This window comes from Myotis nattereri, assembly GCF_964212035.1.
Source record: "Myotis nattereri genome assembly, chromosome: 11".
Taxonomy (NCBI): Eukaryota; Metazoa; Chordata; class Mammalia; order Chiroptera; family Vespertilionidae; genus Myotis; species Myotis nattereri.
In genome coordinates, this window is record NC_138086.1 from 59082908 (window position 1) to 59108032 (window position 25125).

General features: G+C 46.1%; 1 protein-coding gene across 1 annotated transcript in view; it reads right to left on the reverse strand.

Moving 5' to 3' along the window:
* Positions 1–16984, reverse strand: part of RAPGEF5 (Rap guanine nucleotide exchange factor 5) — a 199741-nt gene extending 182757 nt beyond the window's left edge. Inside the window, exon 1 of the mRNA XM_081102021.1 lies at positions 16579–16984. Within this exon, the coding sequence (XP_080958147.1) occupies positions 16579–16809 (231 nt within the window). The 5' untranslated portion in view covers positions 16810–16984. The remainder of the gene's footprint in view (positions 1–16578) is intronic.
* Between the last annotated feature and the right edge of the window lie 8141 nt (positions 16985–25125).

Sequence of the window (25125 nt, forward strand, 5' to 3'; positions counted from 1 at the left end):
ATTTTTTACAGAGAGGAAGGGAGAGAGATAGAAAGTTAGAAACATCGATGAGAGAGAAACATCGATCCACTGCCTCCTGCACATCCCCCACTGGGGATGTGCCCGCAACCCAGGCACATGCCCTTGACCGGAATCGAACCTGGGACCTTTCAGTCCGCAGGCCAACGCTCTATCCACTGAGCCAAACCGGCTTTGGCAGACCAGACATTTCTTAGGGCCAAACCAGTGAGGAAGATGCTGAGAAAGGGCTCCTTCCCCAGCGACGGGCAGAGGGGGACTTCCATTCTAGACCAGAGGTGGAAACAAGGTAGACCAGCGAGACCATCCTCAGGGCCCAGCTGCACCCTCCACACTGAGCGCCTGTTCCCTGAACCGAAATGGACTCCCCGCCAGTGTCCTGTGACTAGAACCCCCCTCGCTCCTCGCTCCCTCTCGGTGCTTCCCTCTAACACCACTTCTGGGCGGCCTCCACCTAGGGCAGCACCCCCTTTCCTGAAAATTGGGGACCCTGGCCTTTGTGCTCCAAGTGCTTTGTCTTCTTAGGGGCCGGGCGGGGGGGGGGGGGGGGCACCAAGCCTTATTGGGCAAATGACCAGAAAGGAGGGGAACACAGAGCCAAAACAAAGGGCTTTTAGGACTTAAATCTGTGCCACAATGAGTAACATGCGGTTCACCATGATCTGCCTCAGTGTAAGAGGTCATACCCCTGACTCCCTGACACATCAGTCTATGAAAACCCAGGAAGAGGGAAAAACATCCAAGTTAAGTTTTCCTCATAGAGAATTTTTCTTCTTCCTAAAGAACTGTAACAGCAGAAAATTTAAGATTGAGGGTCTGTTTTGTCTTTAAACATTTCATCTATTAAGACAAGGTATTTGGATGTTGGTATTCAACCTCTGCTACCCCAAAATTACCTATAGGAGTTAGGAACTAGTTTCAACCTGGGCACAACATTTCAATACCAGAGACCTGACAGACACACAGAATTGGTAGGAGTCTGTGTTGAGGTCTTGCTTCATGGGGAGGTTACTGTAGAAGATGATTTGGCTGAGCCCCAAAACCATAAAAAAAGCTTTTCATCTCATCGACACGCCCAGCACTGGGACCGATGGGCAAAGGCACCCAAAGGTGTAATTATTCCATTCAACTATTTGTTACTTTGTGGATGCAGTTTTGGCAGGTATTTCAGAACGTGTTCAATATACTGTGACAAAGTTAGCAAGATCAAAATACCCCAAAAACCTCTTATAACTCCTGTGTATAGACTAACAATGCTAAGGGTGCCGGGGGGAAGCACGGGTAGAGAAAAAAGAAACTGTCAGGCAACTGCAGAGAAGGAATGTGAGCTCCTCATATAAACGCTCCTCTGATTCTGAACCCTCGCCATGCAGGTTTATGCACAGGAATGATTCAGGAAAGGCACGTGGGCCTCTTTCGAGTGCAGGGTAGCTTCCAGCAGGGACCTTCTGTGGTGAAGCCCAGCACCGCTTTAGAGGCCAGGCCTCTTCCCTGCAGTCCTCACCCTCCACCTAAACTTCAGGGGCTACGCTGGCTTCCTTGCCTCAATCAGTGCCAATGCCCACTCTGTCCGTGAGGTTCTTCTCAGCAAGGTTACACCTCCTCCGTCACTCCCCCAGCACTGCTCTCCCCTGGGCTCGGACATCCAGGGTCTGCTCGGGAAAGGGCCTCCTGGAGATGAGTGGGCAAGGTTCAGAGACCCATCGGATGTTGCAGCCCACAGGGGCTAGCAGTAGCAGGTCTTTCACAGCCATAGGCAGGAGGGATTGGGAAAAGACAGATTTCCTGGAGACTGGAGAGAGCCAAAGCAATAGAGGGGGGACTGCCCCAGTGGTGGCTAGTTGCTGATGGTCCCGGTCACTGCACCAGCACCAGCACCACATAGAAAAAGAGAGAGCAGGAGCGACAGGTACCCGATTTCTCTCTCCTCCTGGCCTGCTGTTGACAACCCAAATCAAAGCCCGATGATCCAGAGAGCCCTGGATGAACATTCACCGAGGCAGCCTCCAAGGCACAGACTAGAACAGAAAAGGGGAGAGAGAACCTGAATGGACAAACAGAGACTGACCAGCCCAGCTGCCAGGGCACTTCAAGTTTCCCATGCTCATCACTTCTTTTAAAAATATGTCTTTATTTATTTTAAACAGAGAGAGATAGAAACATCGATGAGAGAGAAACATCGATGGGCTGCCTCCTACATGCCCCCCACCCAGGCATGTGCCCCGACTGGGAATCAAACAGGTGACCTCTTGGTACATGGGTTGATGCTCAACCACTCAGCCACACTGGCTGGGCCCTCACTTCTTTTTAACTGCCAGTCACTCTGTAGAAGCCAACAAGGAGGATTTTCCCATATTATCTATACTAATAAAAATCTAGGTGACCCTCGCGTGCGACGTCGTCACAAGATGGCTGCCACGAGATGGCCACATGCACAGTGGAGGTGGGGCCCAGTGGCCACTCCGCGCAGTAAGGCCTGGGGGCATTCTGTGGGTCCACACGGCATGGAGGCCGGTCCCGGCGGAGGAGGCAGGTCGGGCAGGGGAGGACAGTTGTGGGCAATCAGGCCAGCAGGGGAGGGCAATTAGGCATCAATCAGGCTGGCAGGGGAGTGGTTAGGGGGCAATCAGGCTAGCAGGCAGGCGAGCTGTTAGGAGCCAGCAGTCCCGAATTGTGAGAGGGATGTCCGACTGCCAGTTTAGGTCCAATCCCACAGGGATCGGCTTAAGCCAGCAGTCGGACATCCCCCAAGGGGTCCCCGATTGGAGAGGGTGCAGGCTGGGCTGAGGGAACCCCACCCCCCTGCATGAATTTTGTGCACCAGGCCACTAGTTAATTCAATAAAGGTCTTAGAGTCATGGGTTTCCCCTTGGTTTGGCCTTCATCATAAAGGTGGCAAACAGAAAACTACACAGACTCCTGGCTCAATAATGTTCTGATGATGAAGGTGCCCTTTAGACCAGCGCTACTTACTAAGTGTGGTCCATGGACCGGCAGCATCAGCATCACCTGGGATCTGACAGAAATGTGGATCCTTGGGACCCATTCGTGCACCATTAAATCAAAGTCTCTAAGATCAGGTCCTTGGAATCTGTTGTTCAAGTCCTCCAGGGATTCTCACACATGCTAAAGGTTGAGAACTCCTCCTTTCGACCCCATCTTTGACAGCTTTAAGAAGAACAGCCCATGGATAACCGATCAGAGACACTTACACTAAATGGAGTCCAGTCTATGGAGCCCCTGAATCTCTTTCAACTTCCTCACTGTGACCTTCAGCAAGATACCAGTGTCTGAGCCTAAGTTTTTGTACTTAATTGCTATCAAGATAACCAGTGCCATCTCTTTCAGCTTTCCAAAGGGACAGAACTTGGAAACCCTCAGATCTGTCATTTCAGCCAGTGATGATGATGGTGTGGTGATGGCAATGACAACAGCAGGAGCTCACACTTACTAAGCCATCTGGACATGACTAGCTCTGTCTTAATATCACTGCATATATTAATTTACTCAGTCCCACCCCTATGGGATGGGCTCTATCTTTGCTTCACAGATGGCGAGGTCCTGACCTAAAGAAAAGCTCAGTAACTTGCCTTTGAATCTGCAAAAGAAGGAAACACCTATCCCAAAGTTATGAAAACAGTGAAATAAAAATGTATGTGAATTGACGTTACTGAGTTTTTTAAGCTCTAACTTCATTAGATATTCAAGGTAAATTTGAATACGACTAAGTGGCTTTTTTTTAAGGAGGTATGTGCCAAGAGGAAGGGAAATGAGTGCTTCAATTGGTGCTATTTGAAGATTTATGATAAATTTAAGATAGTACAAGACAACAAATGTGGGCGCTAATTTGAGGCTAAGAAACAGCTTTCATTGATGATAAGAAATAGCAACAAACCTCTGATCTAAAAATAGATAAAACCACCTTGTAATATTTCCCCAGACACAGAGTTGGCTGCCACAAGTTCTCTTCTGACATCTCTCCCAGAATTCTGTTTATGGCCAGTTTCATCTTCTACAGATTTATAGATATGTTCTTTTTACTCTGTTGATAAGACACATTCTTGATTTTATCAGATTCTTCCTGCATCTTCAAATGCTCTTCCTACCAATGCATTAGCTTCCCCCTCCCCAACTCAAGAGCCACGGTGAATGTTAAAGATCCATCTTTCCATTTGCTTAAGATATGCCCCCAAAGCATTCTGGAGGTTCATGGCATCTCAATGGAGAAAAACCACTGCTCTAACCTAGGTCAAAGAGCAGGAACAAGAAACTGGCTCCCTCTCCCATCATTGATTTCCATGAGCAGATACAGGAGAGACTCATAAGGTAATTGACCTATTCCAGGCCACACAGTCGTTACGTAACAAACAGAGAAAAGTTCTCCCTACTACATCGCTGCCAATTCTATTTTAATGGATAGAGGCATCCTACGTCCCCTAATTTCTTTTTTTTTAAATCCTCATCCAAGGATATGTTTTCCATTGATTTGTAGAGAGAGTGGAAGGGAGGGAGAGAGTGAGAATGAGAGAGAGAGAGAGAGAGAGAGAGAGAGAGAGAGAGAGAGAGAGAGAGAGAGAGAAACATCAGTGTGAGAGAGACACATCACTGGCTGCCTCTGCTTGCGCCTCAACCCAACCTGCAATAGAGGTATGTGTCCTTGACTGGAAATCAAACTGGAGACCCTTGGGTCTGGCCGACACTCCAAGCACTGAGCAAAACTAGCCAGGGCTTCCCCTGGGTTCTAAAAGGTATCATCGTACATCTTCCCTATCTTTGTTTTCTACAAAAGATTTCATACCTCTATACAAATTCACAGCACACCAAGGAGGAGGAGGCCATTTGTAGTGTTTATTCATTACAGTCAACACTTAGTGTGTTAGTTTAAGCAGAAGTGATAAGCTATTCACTGCTCTCAAGAGGAAGAGGAGAGAGTAAAACAAACTTACAGCCAGCACCAAAGGCGTCAGTGTGGGGCAATCGCAAGGATTTGCCTGTGCGCCTCATAACAGCTACAGGTAAATGATTTGACAGAGTCAAATGCAGCCCAATGACAAAACCACCCACAGGGCTGCAGTTCAAGTTGCTAGACCAGTTAGGGGGGAAGTAGGGAAGACAAGCAGCTCGACCGCAGAGGCCTGGCTTTCCGGACCCCTCAACTTCAGCTGGGGCTTGCTGTGCCTTCATTAGAAATCTGAATTAGGTGCTCTCTGCAGGAACACAAACAGTGCGAAAGGAAAGAAAAGCCTTTTACCCGGGGGAAGGCCAATGCCTGGTGAACAAAGCAGACAAAAATAAAAAACGGTGAACTGAGTCACAGGTGAGATCTGCCAGCTCACCACCCAAAGTCTGGTGATTCAAAGGCAAGTCTGAATCTATTGTCATTTGAGCATATTCACAGGCCTTTGTTTTAAAAACAGAAATTTATATGGGAGGTTTAACTTTAAATATGACTTTAAAAAAAATCTGTGAGGAAACCAATAATAAATTTTATATGTCTATATAATTTCACTGAAAAGAATTTTGGTTTCTTCCACTTTAATGTTACTCTGGGGCTATTTTCATGCTTTTTCAAGAAAAAAATTTAAATTTATTCTCCTGACATTTAAATCAACGCCTAAGCAACATCAGTTTCATATCCCCTGTTAAAATCATCTTAATTCACATTTTTCACACTTCATAAATAGATATGGATTTTGTTTTAAAGCTGTGATTTACTTTGATATTTCTACAGATAAACTATGCAGCTAAATTTAGACACTAAAACATGACTCTACTATAGTTCCTGCATTCTAAAACACCAAAAATTTTAAGACACACCATCACTAATAATAGCTTTACAGGGGGAAAATATATTCCATTAAATGATCACATCATTGTAACATACATCCCTACTCCATTAAAAAAAAAATAGATAAGAGAGTCAGGGGGAAGACTGCAATCAGGAAATACATATTTTATTGAGAGAGAAGATACAGCAGGAGAGGTAGACCTTTTCATAAGGAGCCTGCTTTCTTGGGTTCAAATCTTGGCTCTTCCACTTAAAGGATGATCTCAGGCAACTTTGCTTCTCTTCTCTGCATCTCATTTTCCTCATTTTCCTCTTTGGAATAAAAATAGACAATGAGAGAATCTGCCCCATTAAGGTTGTTATAAGGACTAAAAGAGTTAATGTTCTTAAAGTACTTCAAACAACTGGACCACAAATGTTGTATAAGGACTTGTTAAATAATAATCATCATCGGCACCACCACCACCTACCAGGGCTCACTAACCTTTAGAGGTGAACCATTTTCAATCCGACTAACTGACAAAATACTTTACTTCAAGGAAGTATTTACTAACAAGAGAATCATTGCTTGAGACTATGTTAGGTTTTTTAAGAAAAAAGATTTTATAAAAAGTAAAATCATTATAGAACCACGTGCTGCTCTCCACAAAAGCAGGGTCTGCAGTGACCCAGGCTTCACGGCCTCTAAAGGCCCCAGAAATGAGATGCAAAGTTACGCCTGCACGTGCATTTTCCTGGGGTGCTATCCTCTCATTCTTCAAAAGGCCTGGGATCCAAATGTCAGGGCCATTCGAACAGGGTCCTCACGCCACATTAGAAAATAAAGAAAGATCCCAGGGTTTAATGTTACAAAAGATATCTGTGTGTTCTCAATGACTTTATTCCAGTGTAAGCACTTCCCATTTCCTAATCTGAAGTTGTCAAGATATCAAGTCGCCATTAGAAGTGAAATTCTATTACCAGAAACTCTGCCCTCTGCTCCAGTCTCCTAGGCACCCCAGGAGAGGAGCCCGCTTGTTCATACATCTCATGTGCATTTGCAATGTGGACCTAGTCAGCTTCCAAACCTCCTGGGAAAACAATGGCTCTGGGATGAGTCATCCTAAGCCTTCAAGTTTCTTGTAAGAGGCTGGTATTGCTGGGAGATGATGATAGCTGCCGCTCAAGCCATTGCCAAACGATCTAAAGGGTGTCCCAAAATTCACGCAAGAAGTAATTTTGATAGAAAACACAGGTGTATAATTAAAAATTGTAAATTTTTTATTGATTCATAAATTATACAGTATAGTGTTATGTATGGAATAGCATACATAAAAACTGGATTATCATGTTGCGATAGCGAGCACCATTAACTGTTATTGCCTGAGCAGCTGCATTTTCGAAGAAGAATGGTCCGATGATGCCTCCAGACCAAAATCCGCACCAAACAGTGATATGTTGTGGATGCATTTGTTTCTCAACAATCACTCGTGGATTTTCTGAACCCCAAATGCGACAATTTTGTCGATTAACCAAGCCATCAAGATGAAAATGAGCCTCATCGAAATTCAGTCACATTTATGCAAAACAGTCATGGAAAATTTCAACAAAAGAGTGCGTATGTGCCAGCAAAACCGTGGAGGCCATTTACCTGCTATGCTATTCCATACATAACCCTATACTGTATACTTTATGAATCAATAAAAAATTTACAATTTTTAATTATAAACCTTTCTTTTCTATCAAAGTTACTTCTTGCGTGAATTTTGGGACACCCTTTATATACATAAAAGGCTAATGGTCCGTCCAGCTGACCAGTAGCTATGACACGCACTGACCACCAGGGGGCAGACACTCAATCCAGGAGCTGCCATGATGTGCACTGGCCATTTAAAAATAAATGGCACCATGGACTTGGCGCTGACAAACCAACATTTGACTTCCCCCAAGTGGGACACAGGCCCCACCACCACCCTGGAGCGACACCCCACGAAATCTCAGCCAACGCTGCCAAGACTCCATGGCGCAAAATGTGGCCCCCAGCCCAGTCCAGCCTGGAAACAGTGGCTGTGGGCACCAAGTAATGATGTCATGTAGCAACACCCAGCTTCCTGTCCCTAGCAACTAGCATCCTTGGAGTATCTTCAGGCCAGGAACCCGACTTGCTTTATTGCCAGGTGCAAACATTTTACAATTTAACCAAATGTTTGGGAAGCATCTTCCCGTGCCTCATCTCATTTGATCCTCACAGAAGTCCTGGAGTAGGTAGATAGGAGACTCAGTGGAATCCTATTTTCTTTTCATTAGCAAGATGCAAATAGTGATATTAAAATATTTCTTCTAATTAATTTCCTTTCAATGTGCATGAATTCATGCACCAGGGCACTAGTGTCCTGGAAGCCATTACTGAAGGCATTTGAAAGCGAGCCCGCTGGGTTTTACACTAAGCCTCGGAATGTCCGGTGCATCCGTTGTTTCAATCAACCATGTGTTATAATTATGTCAAAGTCTTAGATTACATGGTATTGTGGAAAAGACACAGATTTTGGTATTAGACCAGGGGTGGGCAAACTTTTTGACTCGAGGGCCACAATGGGTTCTTAAACTGGACCGGAGGGCCGGAACAAAAGCATGGATGGAGTGTTTGTGTGAACTAATATAAATTCAAAGTAAACATCATTACATAAAAGGGTACGGTCTTTTTTTTTTTTAGTTTTATTCATTTCAAACAGACTGGATCCGGCCCGCGGGCCGTAGTTTGCCCCGGCTGTATTAGACAGCCCTGAGCTCTCTTCTGCCTCTCCTACTTCCTTGCTGGGTGACCATGAAAAAGTTATTTAATTTCTCTGGACTGTAATTTCCTCCCTGTAGGGGACTATTGAAGTTTCAATCTAATAAAGATATGCCAGTGTCCACAATGGCATCTGCGGACTTTCCCTTTTCCATATCCATTTATGAATGATTTTTCATAACACTAAATTACCGCAAAAAGTTAGGTCATTGATTTTAACTATTTTACCTTCAGAGAAAATTGTATAACTTCTCACAAACTACTTCCAGATCACATATTACTGAGATTATCGTATCCCTAACAAGGGTTATTATGCAGATATTGTATTAAAGCAAAAAAGAAACCTCAAAGTCATCACCAATGACTTACCTCCCACCTTTCCACCTATTTTTAGCTACACAAATTACCAATTACTGCCAATTGAAGAGATGGTGCAAGTGAGAAACTCAGACTATTATGTATGGCACCATTATTTAGGCACCACCTTAAATACTCACTATCTGTTAGGATATCCCAATTTTTAAAAATATAGAATCTGACGTTGCATACGAAAGCAAAAAAAAATTTTTGTGCCTAGCTTCCCATAAATATGTCTACGAAAGCCCATTCCCCTAGAATAAGCACCCAGCTGGGGAAGGAAAAGTTTAAGCTCCAGTGTGCCCCAAACTTTCTATGTCTTATCTCTATTCTTGGAAAACCTGACCCATAGTGCATCTCATTACAGAAGAAGAAACTGAGGCTTAAAGAGCTCAGAGGATGTCATGCAAGGATACAGAGCGATGGCACTGGGATTCAAGGCCTATTCTGAAGCCGTAACCCAGGCTCTTTCCCTCTGGTCTAATTAAGCAGCCACCACCTGTGTGAGTGTCAGAAGTAAGACAAAGAAATGAGTAAGTACAGCATGAACTTGCCATTGAGTGTCTTTGCTAAAATTCACATGAAATTAAAAGAGAATAAATGAATCTATCATTTCTTTTCCTTCTCCCCAACTAAATATTTTTAGAGGTGGCATCCATGGTGTTTATTTGTAGCCATGGTCAACATCTATGTATATAAAAGCCTAAGCGACTGTTAGGACCGAACGACCGGTCACTATGATGTGCAATGACCATCAGGGGGCAGATGCTCAACGCAGGAGTTGCCCCCTGGTGGTCAGTGCGCTCCCACAGCGGGAGCGCCACTCAGCCAGAAGCCAGGCTCACAGCTGGTGAGCGCAGCTGCAACGGTGGGAGCCTCTCCCACCTCCAAGGCAGTGCTACTGGGCAGGAGCAGCAGCGGCAGGTGCAGCGGGGCCAGGAGCAGAGCTGCGCCTGGCCCTGGCTGGGGCTCCTCCCTGGCTGCCTGCCGCTTCGTCACTGCTACATCCCTTGGCAGTCCGACATCCCTCGAGGGATCCCAGATTTCGAGAGGGCACAGGCCAGACTGAGGGACCCCACCCATGCACAAATCCGGGCCTCTAGTAGTTGTATAATACTGTCAAGGCTAGAGCTGGTAGACAGTCAATGCTTCTGAAATAATATCAACATGTGTCCCTCGTGTCTGATCTGACTCACCTTCCCTGGAAGATGCCAGCCTGCCTTAGTGACCTTATTTAAACAGGTAAATTCATAAGCCTTTTGGACTGACTTTGATTAAGGTGGGCCTGGCTGATTTCTGCTTATGACACCCAGAATGCTACTTTTAATTTTAGTATTAGTTACCATTCTCCTATGAACACAATATGTACTCCCCCTCCCTGCCTGCCCTCACACCCAGCAGGTCTATCCCCAGCATTTGTGTGCTCAAATGAAAAGAACATTCACGTCTGGCATTACCAATGGCATGACCTGCCTCTCTGGGGGTGACCGGGTGGTAGCAGCAGGTACTCTAAGGCTATGGCAGTTCAGAGTAAATATACCCTTTGCCCTCAGTGCATCTGAGGAAAACCAGAGTCAATTCAGAGCATGGACTATGGAACCAGAATGGCTGGATTCAAACCTCCCTCCCCCCACCCACTCTGTGACCTTAAGAAGTTGCATGTTTCCCTTCCCTCATCTGTAGAATGCAAATAACAACATCCAGAATGCAACTCACAGACTTGGTGTGAGGGTTCGAAGAAGTTTATATCAGAACACGCATGGCACCGCAGTTAAGTGTCATGAAGTGTCAGCCATTGCTTTTAATTTAAATACAAAGAACAAAGTACATGCGTTGCCTGGAAGATCTGTGTATAACATGACTATGAGTGGGGCCTGCCGGTCAACTGGAGCAGCCAGTGTTTCTCAATCAGCACAGCCTTACTTCCGGCAGAGGAGGGATGAAGTCCCAGGTAACGCGCTTCACCCTGGACAGGGCGACGGGCTACCTTGTTCCTCGTGGAGAGGGACTTTTCCGGGTAGTGACGCAGATGGAAATGAGAGGATGTCGGCACAGAGCCAGCAGCAGTGCGGCCAGTCTCTCCAGCCTCACCAGCCAGGTCAGGGACCCTGCCCGAGGGAAGGGTGGACGGGGAAGAGATCGGGGAGAGAAGCCAGTCCAAAGTCTGAGAATCGCGGCTGGGCTTTGAGGAACACGGTGGCACATCGGTGAGCCCTCTGGCTGCTGGAAATGAACAGATTTCCAGGAGCTGAAGAAGGTGGCAGAGCACCGCAGAAAAGATCACGGAGGCCAAAGCTCAGGAAAAGTTGGAGCCAGGGTTCTGGCAGGAGATACAGACGGAGGGGGTGGTCGTCACCAGCTATTTTATTAGAGGGAGAAAATGACGGTCTTAGACACAGCCTGATGAGGATTTAAAAGAGACAAACACTTAAGATGAAAGGCTTAAGACCAAGGTAAAAATAATATAACTACTAAGAGGAGCAAAAATCAGGGGAGATAAATGGTTTTCAGTAAAAAGAATTAGTTCTCCTTGGGAAAATGGCTGACTTCAGGTCCAAAGCCCGGAATGGACAAGATAAGCTTCGAATATCTTGTACCAGAAAGCAAGAAAGTATCAGACACTACTGGGGCCTTCGTAACAGTATACAGGAGACGAGGGCAAATTGAGCATCAGAAAGAATACTGACTGCAGTGGACTGAAACAAATACATTAAGATCCACAGTTCTTAATGATACATTAAAAAGAGAAACATTGATTATCTAACGGAGCACAAATCATTATTCAGAAAATTGATTAAAGGAAAAAAAATTAAGCCTTTTCCCTGTCTTTCCTGCAGAATCTAAATTTCAGGAGACTCAGATAGTCCATGAGGGTGAGTTTTTTACAGACAGAATTCCAATTAATAAATGCAGGAGGAGTGATACAAAAAGGACAAGAAATAACATGTGCTGGTGAGGATGTGGGATGTGGAGGAAAGGGAATCCTTGTGCACTGTTGATGGGAATGTAAATTGGTGCAGCAACTATGGAAAACAATAAGGAAGTTCCTCAAAAAATTAAAAATAGAACTGGCATAGGATCCAGCAACTCCACTACTGGGTATCTTTCTCAAAAACAAAAACACTAACTTGCACCCCCATGTCCACTGCAGCATTACTTACAATAGCCAAGACATGGACACAACCTAAATGTCCATAGATGGAGGATCAGATAAAGAAAATGTGGTATATATACAATGGACTATCATTTAGCCATTTAAAAAGAATGAAATCTTCCCATTTGCAACAACATAGATGGAACTTGAGGGTATTAGGCTAAGTGAAATGAGTCAGACAGAAAAAGACATATGCTCTCATTATATGTGGAATCTAAAACACATACACACGCGTGCGTGCGCACACACACACACACACACACACACAAGCTCACATACAGAGAACAAACTGCTGGTTGCCAGAGGTGGAGGTTTGGAGGGTGCATGTGGGGTGAGCAAAATGGGTGAAGGAAGTCAAAGGTACAAACTTCTAGTTATAAAAATAAATGTCAGGGGATATGATGTACAGCCTGGCAACTATTGTTAATAATACTGTATTGCATATTTGAAAGTTTCTAAGACAGTAAATCTTAAAAGTTCTCATCACAAGAAAAAAAATTCTGCAACTATGTGTGGTGATGGATGTTAACGAGACTTATTGTGGTGACCATTTCACAATATCTACAAATATTCAACCGTTATGTTGTACACTTGAAATTAATATAATGTCATATGTCAACTACATCAATAAAAACGATAAACATTTTTAAAAAGAGGAATCATAGATTTAGATCTAGGCTACAATCATCTATGATGCTAAAATGATTAGGCAAAAGGTTGAAAGGTAAGCTGATTCTACCTCAATCCGATAATCAATCTTAACATCTCAAAAAGAACCATCTAGACATCATGCATCTTGTGATGTGATGCAATGGATTTTACGCAGCACCACCTACGAAGGATGCTTGCCTTTGAACTTGGATCTAATCAAGCCTCTACATGTAACTGCCAGCTTACAGGAGAAATGGAGAATAGAGCAACAAGTGAAACAACACCATGGTAAGAAATCAGCCCAGAAAATGGGACATTCTACTGGGAAAATGATCTACTCTCCCCAACAAATCAATGGCATGAAAAACCAGGCAGGGGATAGGGGACGACAAATAAAATATTTCAACACCTAAGGACCTTATTTTGTTCCTGAATCCAACAAATCATAAGTAAAAGGAAATGTGAATATGGGAATTATATTAAGGATTATTGTTAACATTTTTGTGTATAAAAAAAGGCACAGAAGTTGTTTCTTTAAAGGGAAAAAGTCCTTATCAGTGATATAAACTGAAACATTTATGAGTGAGATGACATAATATTTTAGATTTTACCTTAAAATACACAAGCCTCCACCAAAAAGCGGAGAAAGAGGAAATAAATGAAACAAGACTGGCAAATGTTAGTAACTGTGAAGCCTGGATGCTTATTATACTGATTTTTCATAATCTCAACAAATGAATAAAGGGTTTTGGTGGGAATTCAAGCTGTGCCTTATCGTACCACTAATTTTTAAGCAGTAGCTAGGGTCCTCCCACAGGTCAAAATTTAGTAATTCCCCACTTAGCCTAAAGAGGTGCAAAGAGTTTTAATCAGTGTGCATTTGGAATCCAATGTGATTAGAAGTTACTGAACCCAGGAACCCTGGGGTTCTGCAGTATTAACCAAATGTCAGCCTGATTTTCCCAGGAAGAGATTGCCTACAAGGCATTCTGGTTGGGCAACACAACCCCCGAAGAGCTTACAGGATGACAGCTGCTATCAGATTTGTGAGAGCCCAAGGCAGCGTGGACAAAAGCTACCAGATCCTCAACGAGATCTTGGTCAATGCAGAAATTGCAAACTTTCATACCAATTTGTGTAATGCACAGAGCTGCTTTTTATTTTTATTTTTTTAAACCAGGGGTAATGATTTCATGTTAACGTGTCCGTACAATCACTCAGCTGTAATCTGGAGGTGCAGCCCATGAGATACAAAACAAAAGGTCCAGAGAAGACATAGCCATGAGTCGTTTGCATTAGCCTCACTGCCCTAACCAAGGGGCTAATCAAATTACCTCAGATGCTCACAAGTCACCAACTGGTTTGGTACATATAGTTCTTCAAAGCACTTCTGTTATGGGCTGAATGTGTGTCTCCTCAAAGTCCATAACGTGAAGACCTAAACCCAATGTGATAGTATTTGGAGATGGAGTCGGGGGTTGGGGGGGTTAGACTAGGTCATGAGGGTGGGGCCTCTGTGATGGAATTAGTGGGCTTATAAGGAAAGGAAGAGAGAGATTCTCTCTCTCCATGTGCATGAGGAATGGCCATGTGAGGACGCAGGGAGGAGGCAGCTATCTACAAGCCTATGAAGAGAGCTCTGACCAGAAACCAAATCAGCTGGCACCTTGATCGTGGACTTCCCAGCATCCAGAACTGTGAGAAAATACATTTCTGCTGCTTAAGCCACCCAGTCTAGGGCACTTTGTTATGGCAGCCTGAGCAGACTAATACCGGCACACATTTCACCCATCATTCTTTCTTGCACATTCCTACACTTTCGTTATGGAAGGTTCCAAGTTCCAAAGCCAAAGGAGGGCAAGACCGGTGAAAAGTATGAGTTTCCAACCATGGAAAATTTGACAATCTTCCCCCAATTATTAACTGGCCATGCACCTATGAAATGTGTTTGGACTGTCTCAAAGAGAATACAGTATCAGAACTGAAGAAAGGTTAATAAAGTATACATTACTTGAAGTAACCATATTCAGAATAATTGAGAAGATAAGTGTAAACTTGCATATTGGCAAGGCACACGGCATCACCGCAGGCGGCGAGAACCGCTGGCTCCGTGCAGATGGACACTAAGACCTGTTCACACAGAAGCCTGGGCATTCCCTTCCCAGCCTGCCTGGCCGCCCGCGTGCCTCCGTGCGCCGTGCCACGGAGAAGTAACTGTCGGGATAACAGGAGTGCGATCTGACCTACTTTTCCCTGGATTCCTGCAAAGTCTACAGCTCTGGTTCTTGTCACATCTTTGGGACACAGTTCCTCGTATTCTTTGCAGGCAATCCCCTATGCTACACCGGGAGGTCACTTGTGGGCAATACTCAAACTCCCCTGCTCAGCCCGGCCAGCACGGCTCAGTGGTTGACCGTTGACCTATGAACCAGGAGATCCTGGTTCGATTCCCGGTCAGGGTACATGCCGGGGGTTGTGGGCATGATCCCCAGTGTGGGGTGTGCAAGAGGCAGCCGATCAGTGATTTGCTCTTATCACTGATGTTTCTATCCGTCTCTCCCTCTCCCTTCCTCTCCAAAATCAATAAATATATATTATAAAAAAAAAATGCCCCCGGTCATGAACCCAAAGACACCCTACTACGCCCAGCTAATCCCCAGAACATCTTTCTGAGGTAGACCATGTACAGCCATCCCACCGTGGGAAAGGAAATGCCTAAGAAAGGAAGAAGAGCCTAGAGAGGTTGGAGACCTACGTGAATTCAGACCCTCCTCGACCCACAGGAAGCCACAGCAGAACCAGTGATTCTCCCTGGCTCTCAAGCTTCCACCAGCGCCCTGTGCAAGAGCTAAAAGTCCCCACGGATGTCTTTCTTTCAAAGGCAGACAGCCAAGACTTCGTTTGTTAAGTTCTAGCCCCCAAATCTACCTTGTTGCAGCTTCTCAGTAAAGCCTGATTAATAATGACACATTTTTTTAAAGACTGAGTAGAACCCACCAACGGTGCCCCCGAAGCCTGGTGAGAAGGGAGACCTGAGGGCCAGCAGGTGCTGAGCCTCCTGCGTGGCCAGTGGGAGACGCCAGGAGGTCCGCAGGCCATTGCTTCTCGCACACAAAACATGTCTGACTGACCTGCTTGGGCCATCAGATGCTCTTAAACCCCAACGAGGGACACTCACACACACACACAAAATCATATCTGAACACACCGTCAGACAGTATTAAGATTTAAGATTTGGGGGGCGTGCACCCTCCTGTGCAAGGGGGCGTCGCCGCCGAGCGCTAAGAGCTGGAGACTCCGGAGCCAGGGAGCTAGCAGCTCCTTCGTAAGGGGTAACGTCCCACTCCAGGGTGCCCCCCACGGTCCCGGCGGCAGCCAGAACCAGTCCCGATGCCCAGAGCTTGCAGCGGGGCGTCCCAAACAAGCACACACGTCCCCGCCTCCTGCAAACTGGGACCCCGCACGTGGGCCCCAATGCTGCTGCCTGGACGGGGCTGGCCGCCGCGAGGCACCGCACACCTGCAGCCTCCCGTGGGGAGAGGCAGCGGCCCTCTTCCGGCGGCGCGGGTCCGGGTCCGGGTCCGGGTCGGGCGGCGACGGGAACCCAGGTGTGCTTGGGTTCAGTCAGGTGCATCTGGGGGGAGGGGAACCGCCGCTCACCCGGACCCCCTACGACCTCGCCGGCGCGTCCCAGCACCTCTTCTGCCTACTCCCGCACAAGGTGGGTCCTTCCGCCACCCCCCAACTTCCAGACGCCCCCCGAGCCCTCCCGAAGGTGGGCGCGGGCACCACGTGCGCGCCGCCCTTGCCCACTCGGGCCGGACCCGGCCGGCCACTCACCCGGCCGCCGGCGACGCTCCGCTTCCTCCGCAGCGTGAGCCCGCTCCGCAGCAGCGCCGGCAGGTCCCGCAGCCGCGGCCGCGGCGGGGCGGGCGGCTGCTCGCGCTCGGGCTCGCGGGCGCTGGGGCTGCGGCGCAGGGCGCTGTCCGCCGCCGCCACCGCCACCGCCCGGGCCAGGGCCGGGCTCTCGCACGGCGGCTGCATCTTGACGGAGCCCACGGCCATCCTCATGCCCTGGCGGCGGCCGCGGCGCCCGCAGCTCCTGTCGCCCGCGCCGCCTCCGCGCGCCTTCTCCAGGCAGCGAGAGGGCGCGACTGCGGCTCGGGCGCAGGGCGCGCTGCCAGCTGCGGCCCATTGGCGCGCGCGGGGCCCCTGCCTAGCTCAGCCCCGCGCGCCTCCCCTCCCCTCCCCTCCCCTCCCCTCCCCGCCCAGGTGCGCCGGCCCCGCCCCGCGCCGCCCCGCCCTCTCCTGTGGCTCACCTTGGCCTGAGGATCTGGACCCCTCAGCCACTCCAGGAACCTGAGAGGAAAAGGGTAGGACACCCTGGACGCCGTCTCATCCATAGACGGGGTTCCCAGAATCCTCCACCAAACCCACTTTGCTACCCACCCCCAACTCCAGTTCCCTTCAGGCTGAAGGCCCCATTCACTGCCTTTTCCAACGGCCAGGGCGGACTTGGACTTCGATCGAGTGGCCGGAAGTCTGAGCCACGCCCTCCCCGCGAACCCTCCGTGCTTTTTGCACAGCCCAGCCCCAAATCACAATCGCCATCACTAGAAAAGCTTTGCACCCAAGAACTTCAACATAGGCTCTGCGTTCTGCCCCAAGTCAAACACCATGGAGACCGCATGGCCCCCACTACCCTGTCCCCTCTTGGGCACACTCGGCCTGAAAAGACCAGAGGAGAAAACTTGCATTGTTATAGCAAAATAGGTGCGCGTCTAGTGACCCGAAGGTGAATCCCAGCTAACGTGTTGGAACCTGACATCCCTGAAAGCCTGGTGCGGTGATGAATGTGCTGGGTAAACTGAAGGCCAGCACGGTGTGAATCACTGTTTACACCGTTCCACATGCCAGGATAGTGAGCCCGGAGAGGAAACTTCCAGCAGGGCCTTCAAATCCAGGCGGCGTGGGTCTCCATGCCCCACGTCTTCAACAAAGGCCAGTTAGGGCCTAAGACTTGTAAGAATTGAACAAGCTTACTCACATTAAAAAAACAAATAAATAAATAACGTGGACAAGTAAGGATTACAGGAAGTCAGGGCCCTGAGCTGGTTTACTGTGTCCCCTTAACCACTCACGGGGAGATGCATGGCAAATGCATATGGAAATGTGGCCATGTCAGGAGAAAGGAAGCATGACCTGTGACCTTTGACTGCAAAGACCTTAGATTTGGCCCAGGAGAAAATAAACATAAAGAAAAACAAAGGGTTGCCTTGTATGCTTGGTAATTGCCAAGTGAGTGTGGATAATGGGGATTCCGAGCCACAGGAGCGAGAAATGCTTCTGGCCTAGGATGGGCAGAGAAAAGTCCATGAAGGCCCTCTAAACTGTGCCTGAAAGCTAGTGGGGAAGATTCAACCAGGTGGAAGGAGGGAGGGTCCTTCTAGTAAAGCAGAAAACCGTGAGAACAATGCCAAACCTAGCTAAGCACGGCTTGTGTCACACTGGTGGGAGAGAGCGACCCATGATATCATGGGGAGCAGGAGATAATATCAGAACGGGTGCTGCTGACACTGCGGAAGGCCTTCAATCCTGTCACCACAGGCTATTTTTCCCTTTAACCCATATTTCCCCATAACCCATATTTCCCTTTCTCTACTCAAGTTTTTAACTGAAATGCCTCATTTCAGTGGTGCCTTCCATGACATGTGACTTAAAATTGTAGCCTTCCCCACCCACTCTTTTTTTAAATATATTTTTATTGAATTCAGAGAGAAAGGGAGAGGGGGAGAGAGATAGAAATATCAATGATGAGAATCATTGATTGGCTGCCTCCTGCATGCCCCCCAGTGATTCCCCACTGGGATCGAGTCTGAAACCCGGGCATGTGCCCTTGACTGGAATCGAACCCGGGACCCTTCAGTCTGCAGTACGACTCTATCCACTGAGCCAAACCAGCCAGGGCCCCCACCCACTCCTTTATTGTCCCCTTCCTGTCCCTCCACAGAGCTTATGGCCACACAACATTGTATATCTTTTACTTGTTCATTTGTCCATTGTCTGCCTCTCCTCAGGGACCGATATTTTTCTCTTTTGTTCAGTATCTAGAACATATTAGTTTAGTAATTGAATTTCCACATATGAGAACCCAGTTTTTCAAAAGGAGCCTAATCTGGATTTTGCAATGCTGAAAGTTAAAAAAAAAAAGAAGTAAATATTATATATGCCAACATCACACAGATCAAACAAAACCACTGTAGTACTTGAGCCAATTTCTACTTAGGACATCATCAAAGCTAAATTTTATGGAAATACCTGTGTAAGAAAATACAAGTTTTATTGCCTATTTGCAGTGAAGGGATATTGGAAGGGACCAGGAAGGTAACTCTGACAATTAACTAGCTAAAAAGAGATGAAGGTCTGAATCAGGGGAGTCAATGGCAACAGGGGGGAGGTTAGATGTTAGACTTTACAAAAGGAAGTTCCTTAGGCTTCTGACATGTGTGTTTGGAGGAGTAGAGAAGGATTTCAGGTGGTGCTGCAGATTTTATTTTACAAAGATGGCCAACACTGTATGCCTATCCCCAAGAGCTTCTCCAATATGATCTTGCCACTCACCCCCCTGAAGACACAAGGCTTATTTCTCCATCCCCTTGAACTTGGGCAGGCCCTGTGGCTACCTTGGCCAATGGAATACAGCAGAGGCAACGGTGCCAGTTCTGTAAGTAGTCCTTATTGTCCTGGTAGCTTCCACTTCCTGCTCTCTTGGAATGCTCACTCCTTGGAGGCTCCCACCCGGAACCCAGCTTCCTGCTGGGAGAAGCCCAAGACACACAGCAAGTTCATGCAAAGGTGCTCTGGCAGCTGAGCTTCCGTCCAACAACCAGCATCAACTGCTGACCATCTGTGCGCCACTCTGGGACACCGGTCCAGCCGAGCCTTCATATAGCTCCTGTGCCAACCAGCGTCTGACTGCAACCACGCACAGTTCAAGAACTCAGTGCAAGAACTGACAGCTAGCAGGGTCCTATCAGCTCACCAAACTATGAGGGAGAATATGGAGCTGTTTGAAGGCACTGTGTGTAGAGGTATTAGTTACACGCCAGTAGAACACATGGTTCAGAAAGGCGTGGAGAATATAATCCCTTGTGAAGAAAAAGGAAAGAAGCTTATATTCATTATTTGTATGCGGGTGAAGAAACTTGAAATTTCTTGCAAGTGGCTGGAATTGGCTACATGGGGAAGGGAAAGAGGAAATTTTTCATGTATAACATTTTTTAAAAAGCCATGAGACTATGTTACCTATTTTAAAAATTCTATTTAAAAACTGGTTCCAGGTTTAGAGAAGTCATGGAAGTAGGGGAAGCTGTTCTGGGGGAGAGGGAGGTTAATTTTGCACAGCAGTTAAAGTGAGCAAACTAGAGGGCACCCAAGTGAAAATCTGACCAGCAAGAGCAGCTGCAGCTCAAGAGAAAGGACTAGAGATATAAATATGCCTGTGTCCCAAAATAGGACGGCAAAGGGTGGAGCCCGACCTTGTGCTCGGGGGTAGAAAAGGAGCAAAGACAGTCCACCCCTTCCCACGTTGGCCCTCGGAGAACATGCAGCAAACGACTTTCTGTTCCCAGTTGTCTGTGGAGTGGTGACTCTCATGGATTTTCCTCCTTTAATTTTTGTGATCTCACGTGATTACCCTGAATATCAAAGAGAGCGCCTTTTGGCTGGGATTTCCCTGTGTTTCCCCACTCCCTGACTACCTGCTTGTCTCCTAATAAATGCACAAATGCTTGTCATGCTAATGAGCCTCCCAACACCTTGGTGAATCCTCCTTGGAGTCCATCCCTTCCCAACATCCTCTGGTTTTACGTTTTCCCCCTTTTAAGATATTTGGCATCGCTTTACCAGCTCTCAAAACTGGATAACCAAAGTGCAATTTATTTCCCTATTCAAGCCTGCCAACACGTCAGTATGCAATGATCAACGTGGATTGAATGTGACCTTCCCTAGGACTAAGGTTGAGCAGTGGGAGACCAGACGGCAGATAGAAACCCAGTACTGTCCATAGTCCTCTACTGAGAATGCGAATGCCAGACAGAACTGTGTACGTGGCACTAATGCTATTTTTATGTTTTCTTGTAGAATGAATATGCAATTGGGAGAAATATAGAAAAATAATGAAACATGTTTCAAACCTAAAAATGTGAAGCCTTACTCATTTCGTTTTCAAGAATCCTAAATAGAATGATCTGCCATCAAACTGTTCATGACAACCCTGTGTGATACTGCGCTGTTATTTTTGTAGTACATCACGTAGCAGGCGTCATGCAAATATTCCCCTTGGGATGATACATCTTCTTTACACTATTTGCATTGGTGGCTCCAGCCTGACACTGGCTGATAAGGATGGATGCCATTCCTTGTAAATTTATCTTCTATTCATTACACTCACAATCTTGAGATAAAATCTGTCTGCTCATGCCTTTTCATATGCTATTTGTGGTTATTCTCCTGGAAATTTCCTTTAAAAAAAAAAAAAAGTCAGGTGTGAAAGTTTACCAGTTTAGGACACTTTTGCTAAATATATATATATAGCTATATTTGTGTTCAAATATCTAAGAAGACAGACAAGAGAGCAGTTAATAAGATAACTAACTTGACAGACAGCAAAAAAGCCAGGCTATCCTGTCCCATCCTCCCTGCTCTGTTCATGAAACTCTATTCATTCTCCTCTTCCCATTGGGTAAACCTTAGGGCTTACCAACAACTACCAATCTACTTTTACCTCCCCTCTTATCACAGTCTGTCTTATATTTGAATTAAATGTTTGCATGTAAGACGTATGGGAGTTTATAAATCCCTTGAAGGCAGAAATTTATCCTTGTGTTCCCCTGCAATGCAGAGCCTAGAACATAGTAGATGCTAAGTTAATAAATGCATGCATGAGCGAATGCGGGGTGAATGAACAAATAAATGAAAAAAATTGTAATGAGCAGCTAACACTGCCATCCTTGTTGAGGAAAGCAGGACAGAGGTCTCAGCAGATGCAGTCTCGAAGGTCACAGGAAAATACATTATCCCAAGGATGACAGGAGGCTATAAATGGACTCCAGATGGTGGCATGTTCAGATCAGCAGGAAAGGAAGATGAGTTTAGCATCAATATGTAGAATGATTTAGAACAGGGAGATGCTGAAAGCTGGCAGCCAGCAAAGCAGGTTGTAGAATACCAGGCATGAAGCATTAAGATGGTAATCCATAAAATCCGGTTAATGGAAACTTCTATGTTTTTCTTATACTATTTGCATCAGTGCACTCTGTGCACAGTCTCTGTGCTAATTAAGTGAGCTGATGTTTGTAAATGTTAAAGCACGGCCCCTATAGCACTGCCTTTCTGTGGGGGTGAGAGGGAAGGGACGGATAAAACGATGCCTTGGAGAAGGGTGTCGAAGATCATGCAACCAGAAGCGAGACCTTTAAGAAAATGCTTGCTTCTATTTGTGAATGTTAAACATTGACCCAAGCCAAGCACAGAATAAGCCATAAGAAAATCTGCCTTAGAGAGAGGGTTCTGGCAACATTGCATGAACTCAAATTGGTTTTTTGATGATGCTGAAGAGGTTAGATTTGGAGCTAGAGAACACTCGAAGCAGGAAGTCTCCAAAGATCTTAAACATGAAGGCCTTTAGCGTGGAGAGGATGAGAGCCCTCAAGGGGCAGCGAGGTAGTTGTTTTCAAATATAAAGAGGAATGGGACTTGTCCTATACAGCGTTAAGACCAAATTGGGAAACCATAGAGAAAAACGTTCCTCCTCAACATAATAAAGGCTTTCCTAGCCACTTAAAGTCCTCTGAACATAGGGCAGTCCTTGTCCTTGCGAAATGGGAGCTTAGACTAGACTTCATGGGATTTTGTTTCATCAAATGGATGATTGGACTCAGTGACCTGTAATGTTTCCTCCAACACAACAGTCAGTTATTTCTTCGGCCCTAGTCCAACTGAAGTGGGTAGAGGGCAGCAATTTCCAAAGTGTAGAGACATCTGGGCATCCTTAAGACCCTTTCAAGGATTCCACAGGGTTAAAACTGCCCAGCCAGTGTGCTCAGTGGTTGAGTGTCAACCTATGAGCCAGGAGGTCACGGTTCGATTCCCGGTCACATGCGATCCCCAGTTGGGGCCGTGTAGGAGGCAGTCAATCAATGATTCTCTCTCATCATTGATATTTGTCTCTCTCTCCCTCTCCCTTCCTCTCTGAAATCAATAAAAATATTTTTTTTAAAAGATTAAAACTACTTTCTTAGTAATGCTAAAATATAATCTGCACTTTTTGGTCTCATTCCCCTGTGAGTATGCACTGGTGTTTTTCAGAGCCTACGGACATGTGATGCTACCGCAGACAGAATGCAGGGGCAGATAAGAGAAGCCAGCGGCTCTCAGAAAGCCAGACATTAAAGGAATTAACAAGAATGTAAAGCGGGCCGCTTTTCTCACTAAAGTTTGTTTTGTTTTGGGAAACAGTTATATTTCATAAAACATATCATTTACATTAACATGTAACTGATTTATTATGAAATTTATACATATTTTAATTTTTTTTCTGTTTTAAATGTTAATATAATTAGTCTCCATCGATATAATCCACATAAACAAAAGCACTCTGGGGTCCTCAATAATTTAAGAAGGTAAAAAGGTCGTAAGACCAAAAACCTTGAGAACTGCTATTACTGAGAGTGGTCAGAAAAACATTTCTACTAAGAAGAAAGGAGGAAGAAGTGAACAGGCTAAGCAAGCCTCCTTACTTGCCCACTTCCCAGCTACTTTCATGGCGCTCATATCAACTTTATCTTGACACACAGTCGGCCATGCCCCAGGTGGCTGCTCCGGGGACCCAGAGGTGAGACGGAAAGGCTCATGCTCTGGAAGCAGATGGGCCTCAGTTCCAGTCCAGCTTTGTCTACCGTCTAGTTATGTGGCCTTAGATTGATCACTTGGCCTCTCTGAGCCCCCACGTTCTGCTCTGTGTAAATACTTCTACTTTCAGCTTGTTGAGATTAGACAAGATTGATGTGAAGAATCTAATGGTGCCCCTTTAACTTGTCCAAGCGGCCGGGCTGCTGTGAGGCCCTCCCCAGTGAGCTGCAGGGCAGCTGCTGACACGGCGAACCAGCTGTGGCTGGATCCGGTTCCCACCAGCTTCCCCCACATAGTCGCCTCTCCAAGCAAATGCCAAATCCTATAAAGGTTATACAGGTTATTCCTGAAGTACCCTTTTTACTGCCAACCATCAAAATATAACTTCATCATCCTTAATAAACTAAATATAGCTGTAGAGTAGTTAGAACAAACAGTGGGTCTGGGCCCACGGTTATTGATTTATTAGCTCTGTGACCTCAGCCATGCACTTCACCCCTTTGAGCCTGCTTCCCCGTCTATAAAACAGGGATAATAAAACCCATTCTGTCGGGTGCTTATAAAGGCTGGAGTAAATAATGCCTATAAAAACATCTGGCAAACTGTAAAAATATATGTGTCTGTGCCATTAATAGATCATCTGTGTTCAAAACTGGTCTAACCTAAAAAATCCACCTGGAATATTTAATCAAAATTATCTCCACAAGCACATACATTCACACAGAGTACATATTTATTGGAAATTAACATGAAACCCCCACATATTTTTACAAGCACACGCATTTCGTGAATGTGTTCTGGGCAATCCCCAAGATTTGTTTTCCTGTTGTGAAGCTTTATATCAAGCCCACATAAAGAGAAACACTAAGGCATATCAATCTTCATTTCTAAATAAGCCTACTTAAAAGAGGTGATACTGACAAGAGCAGCAAGGAAGAGCTTTCGTAGGAAATGAAAATGTGACACTCGTCTGATTCGCTCCCTCTGACCCAGTCCCTTGGGAAGGGAAAGAGTACTCAAGGAAGAGACCCTTAGGGAGTGATCATTCATAGTTGCTATCAACAGATCTGCTAACTCAATCTTCTCTCTCTTATGCCCATTGATCTAGAAGTGGGAAAAGGTGGTAGTCATAGGGTTTCTGTTATTCCTGGTGTGATGTCAGGACCTGCACGGTCCAGGCTGACTCAGATCCCCAGGGACTTTGGGACGAGGCTGGGGGCGGGGGGGGGGGGGGGGGGGCAGGGGGGAAGGTATCTGTACATTTTTTACCTTTGACTCCTCTTTGTCTGTGACCTTCCTGAGGACCGATGCCTCTTCTGAATATGGAGTGAATTCCCCATTACTTTCCGTGTCATTCCCTACATGGTGAGCATCACATAACATCCCAGACCAAAACTGATATTGTTTCACTTTCCCGATGTGTAGGTTTAAAACATTCTCTTGATGCTGTTACAATGGTCACAACAGAATTTCAGG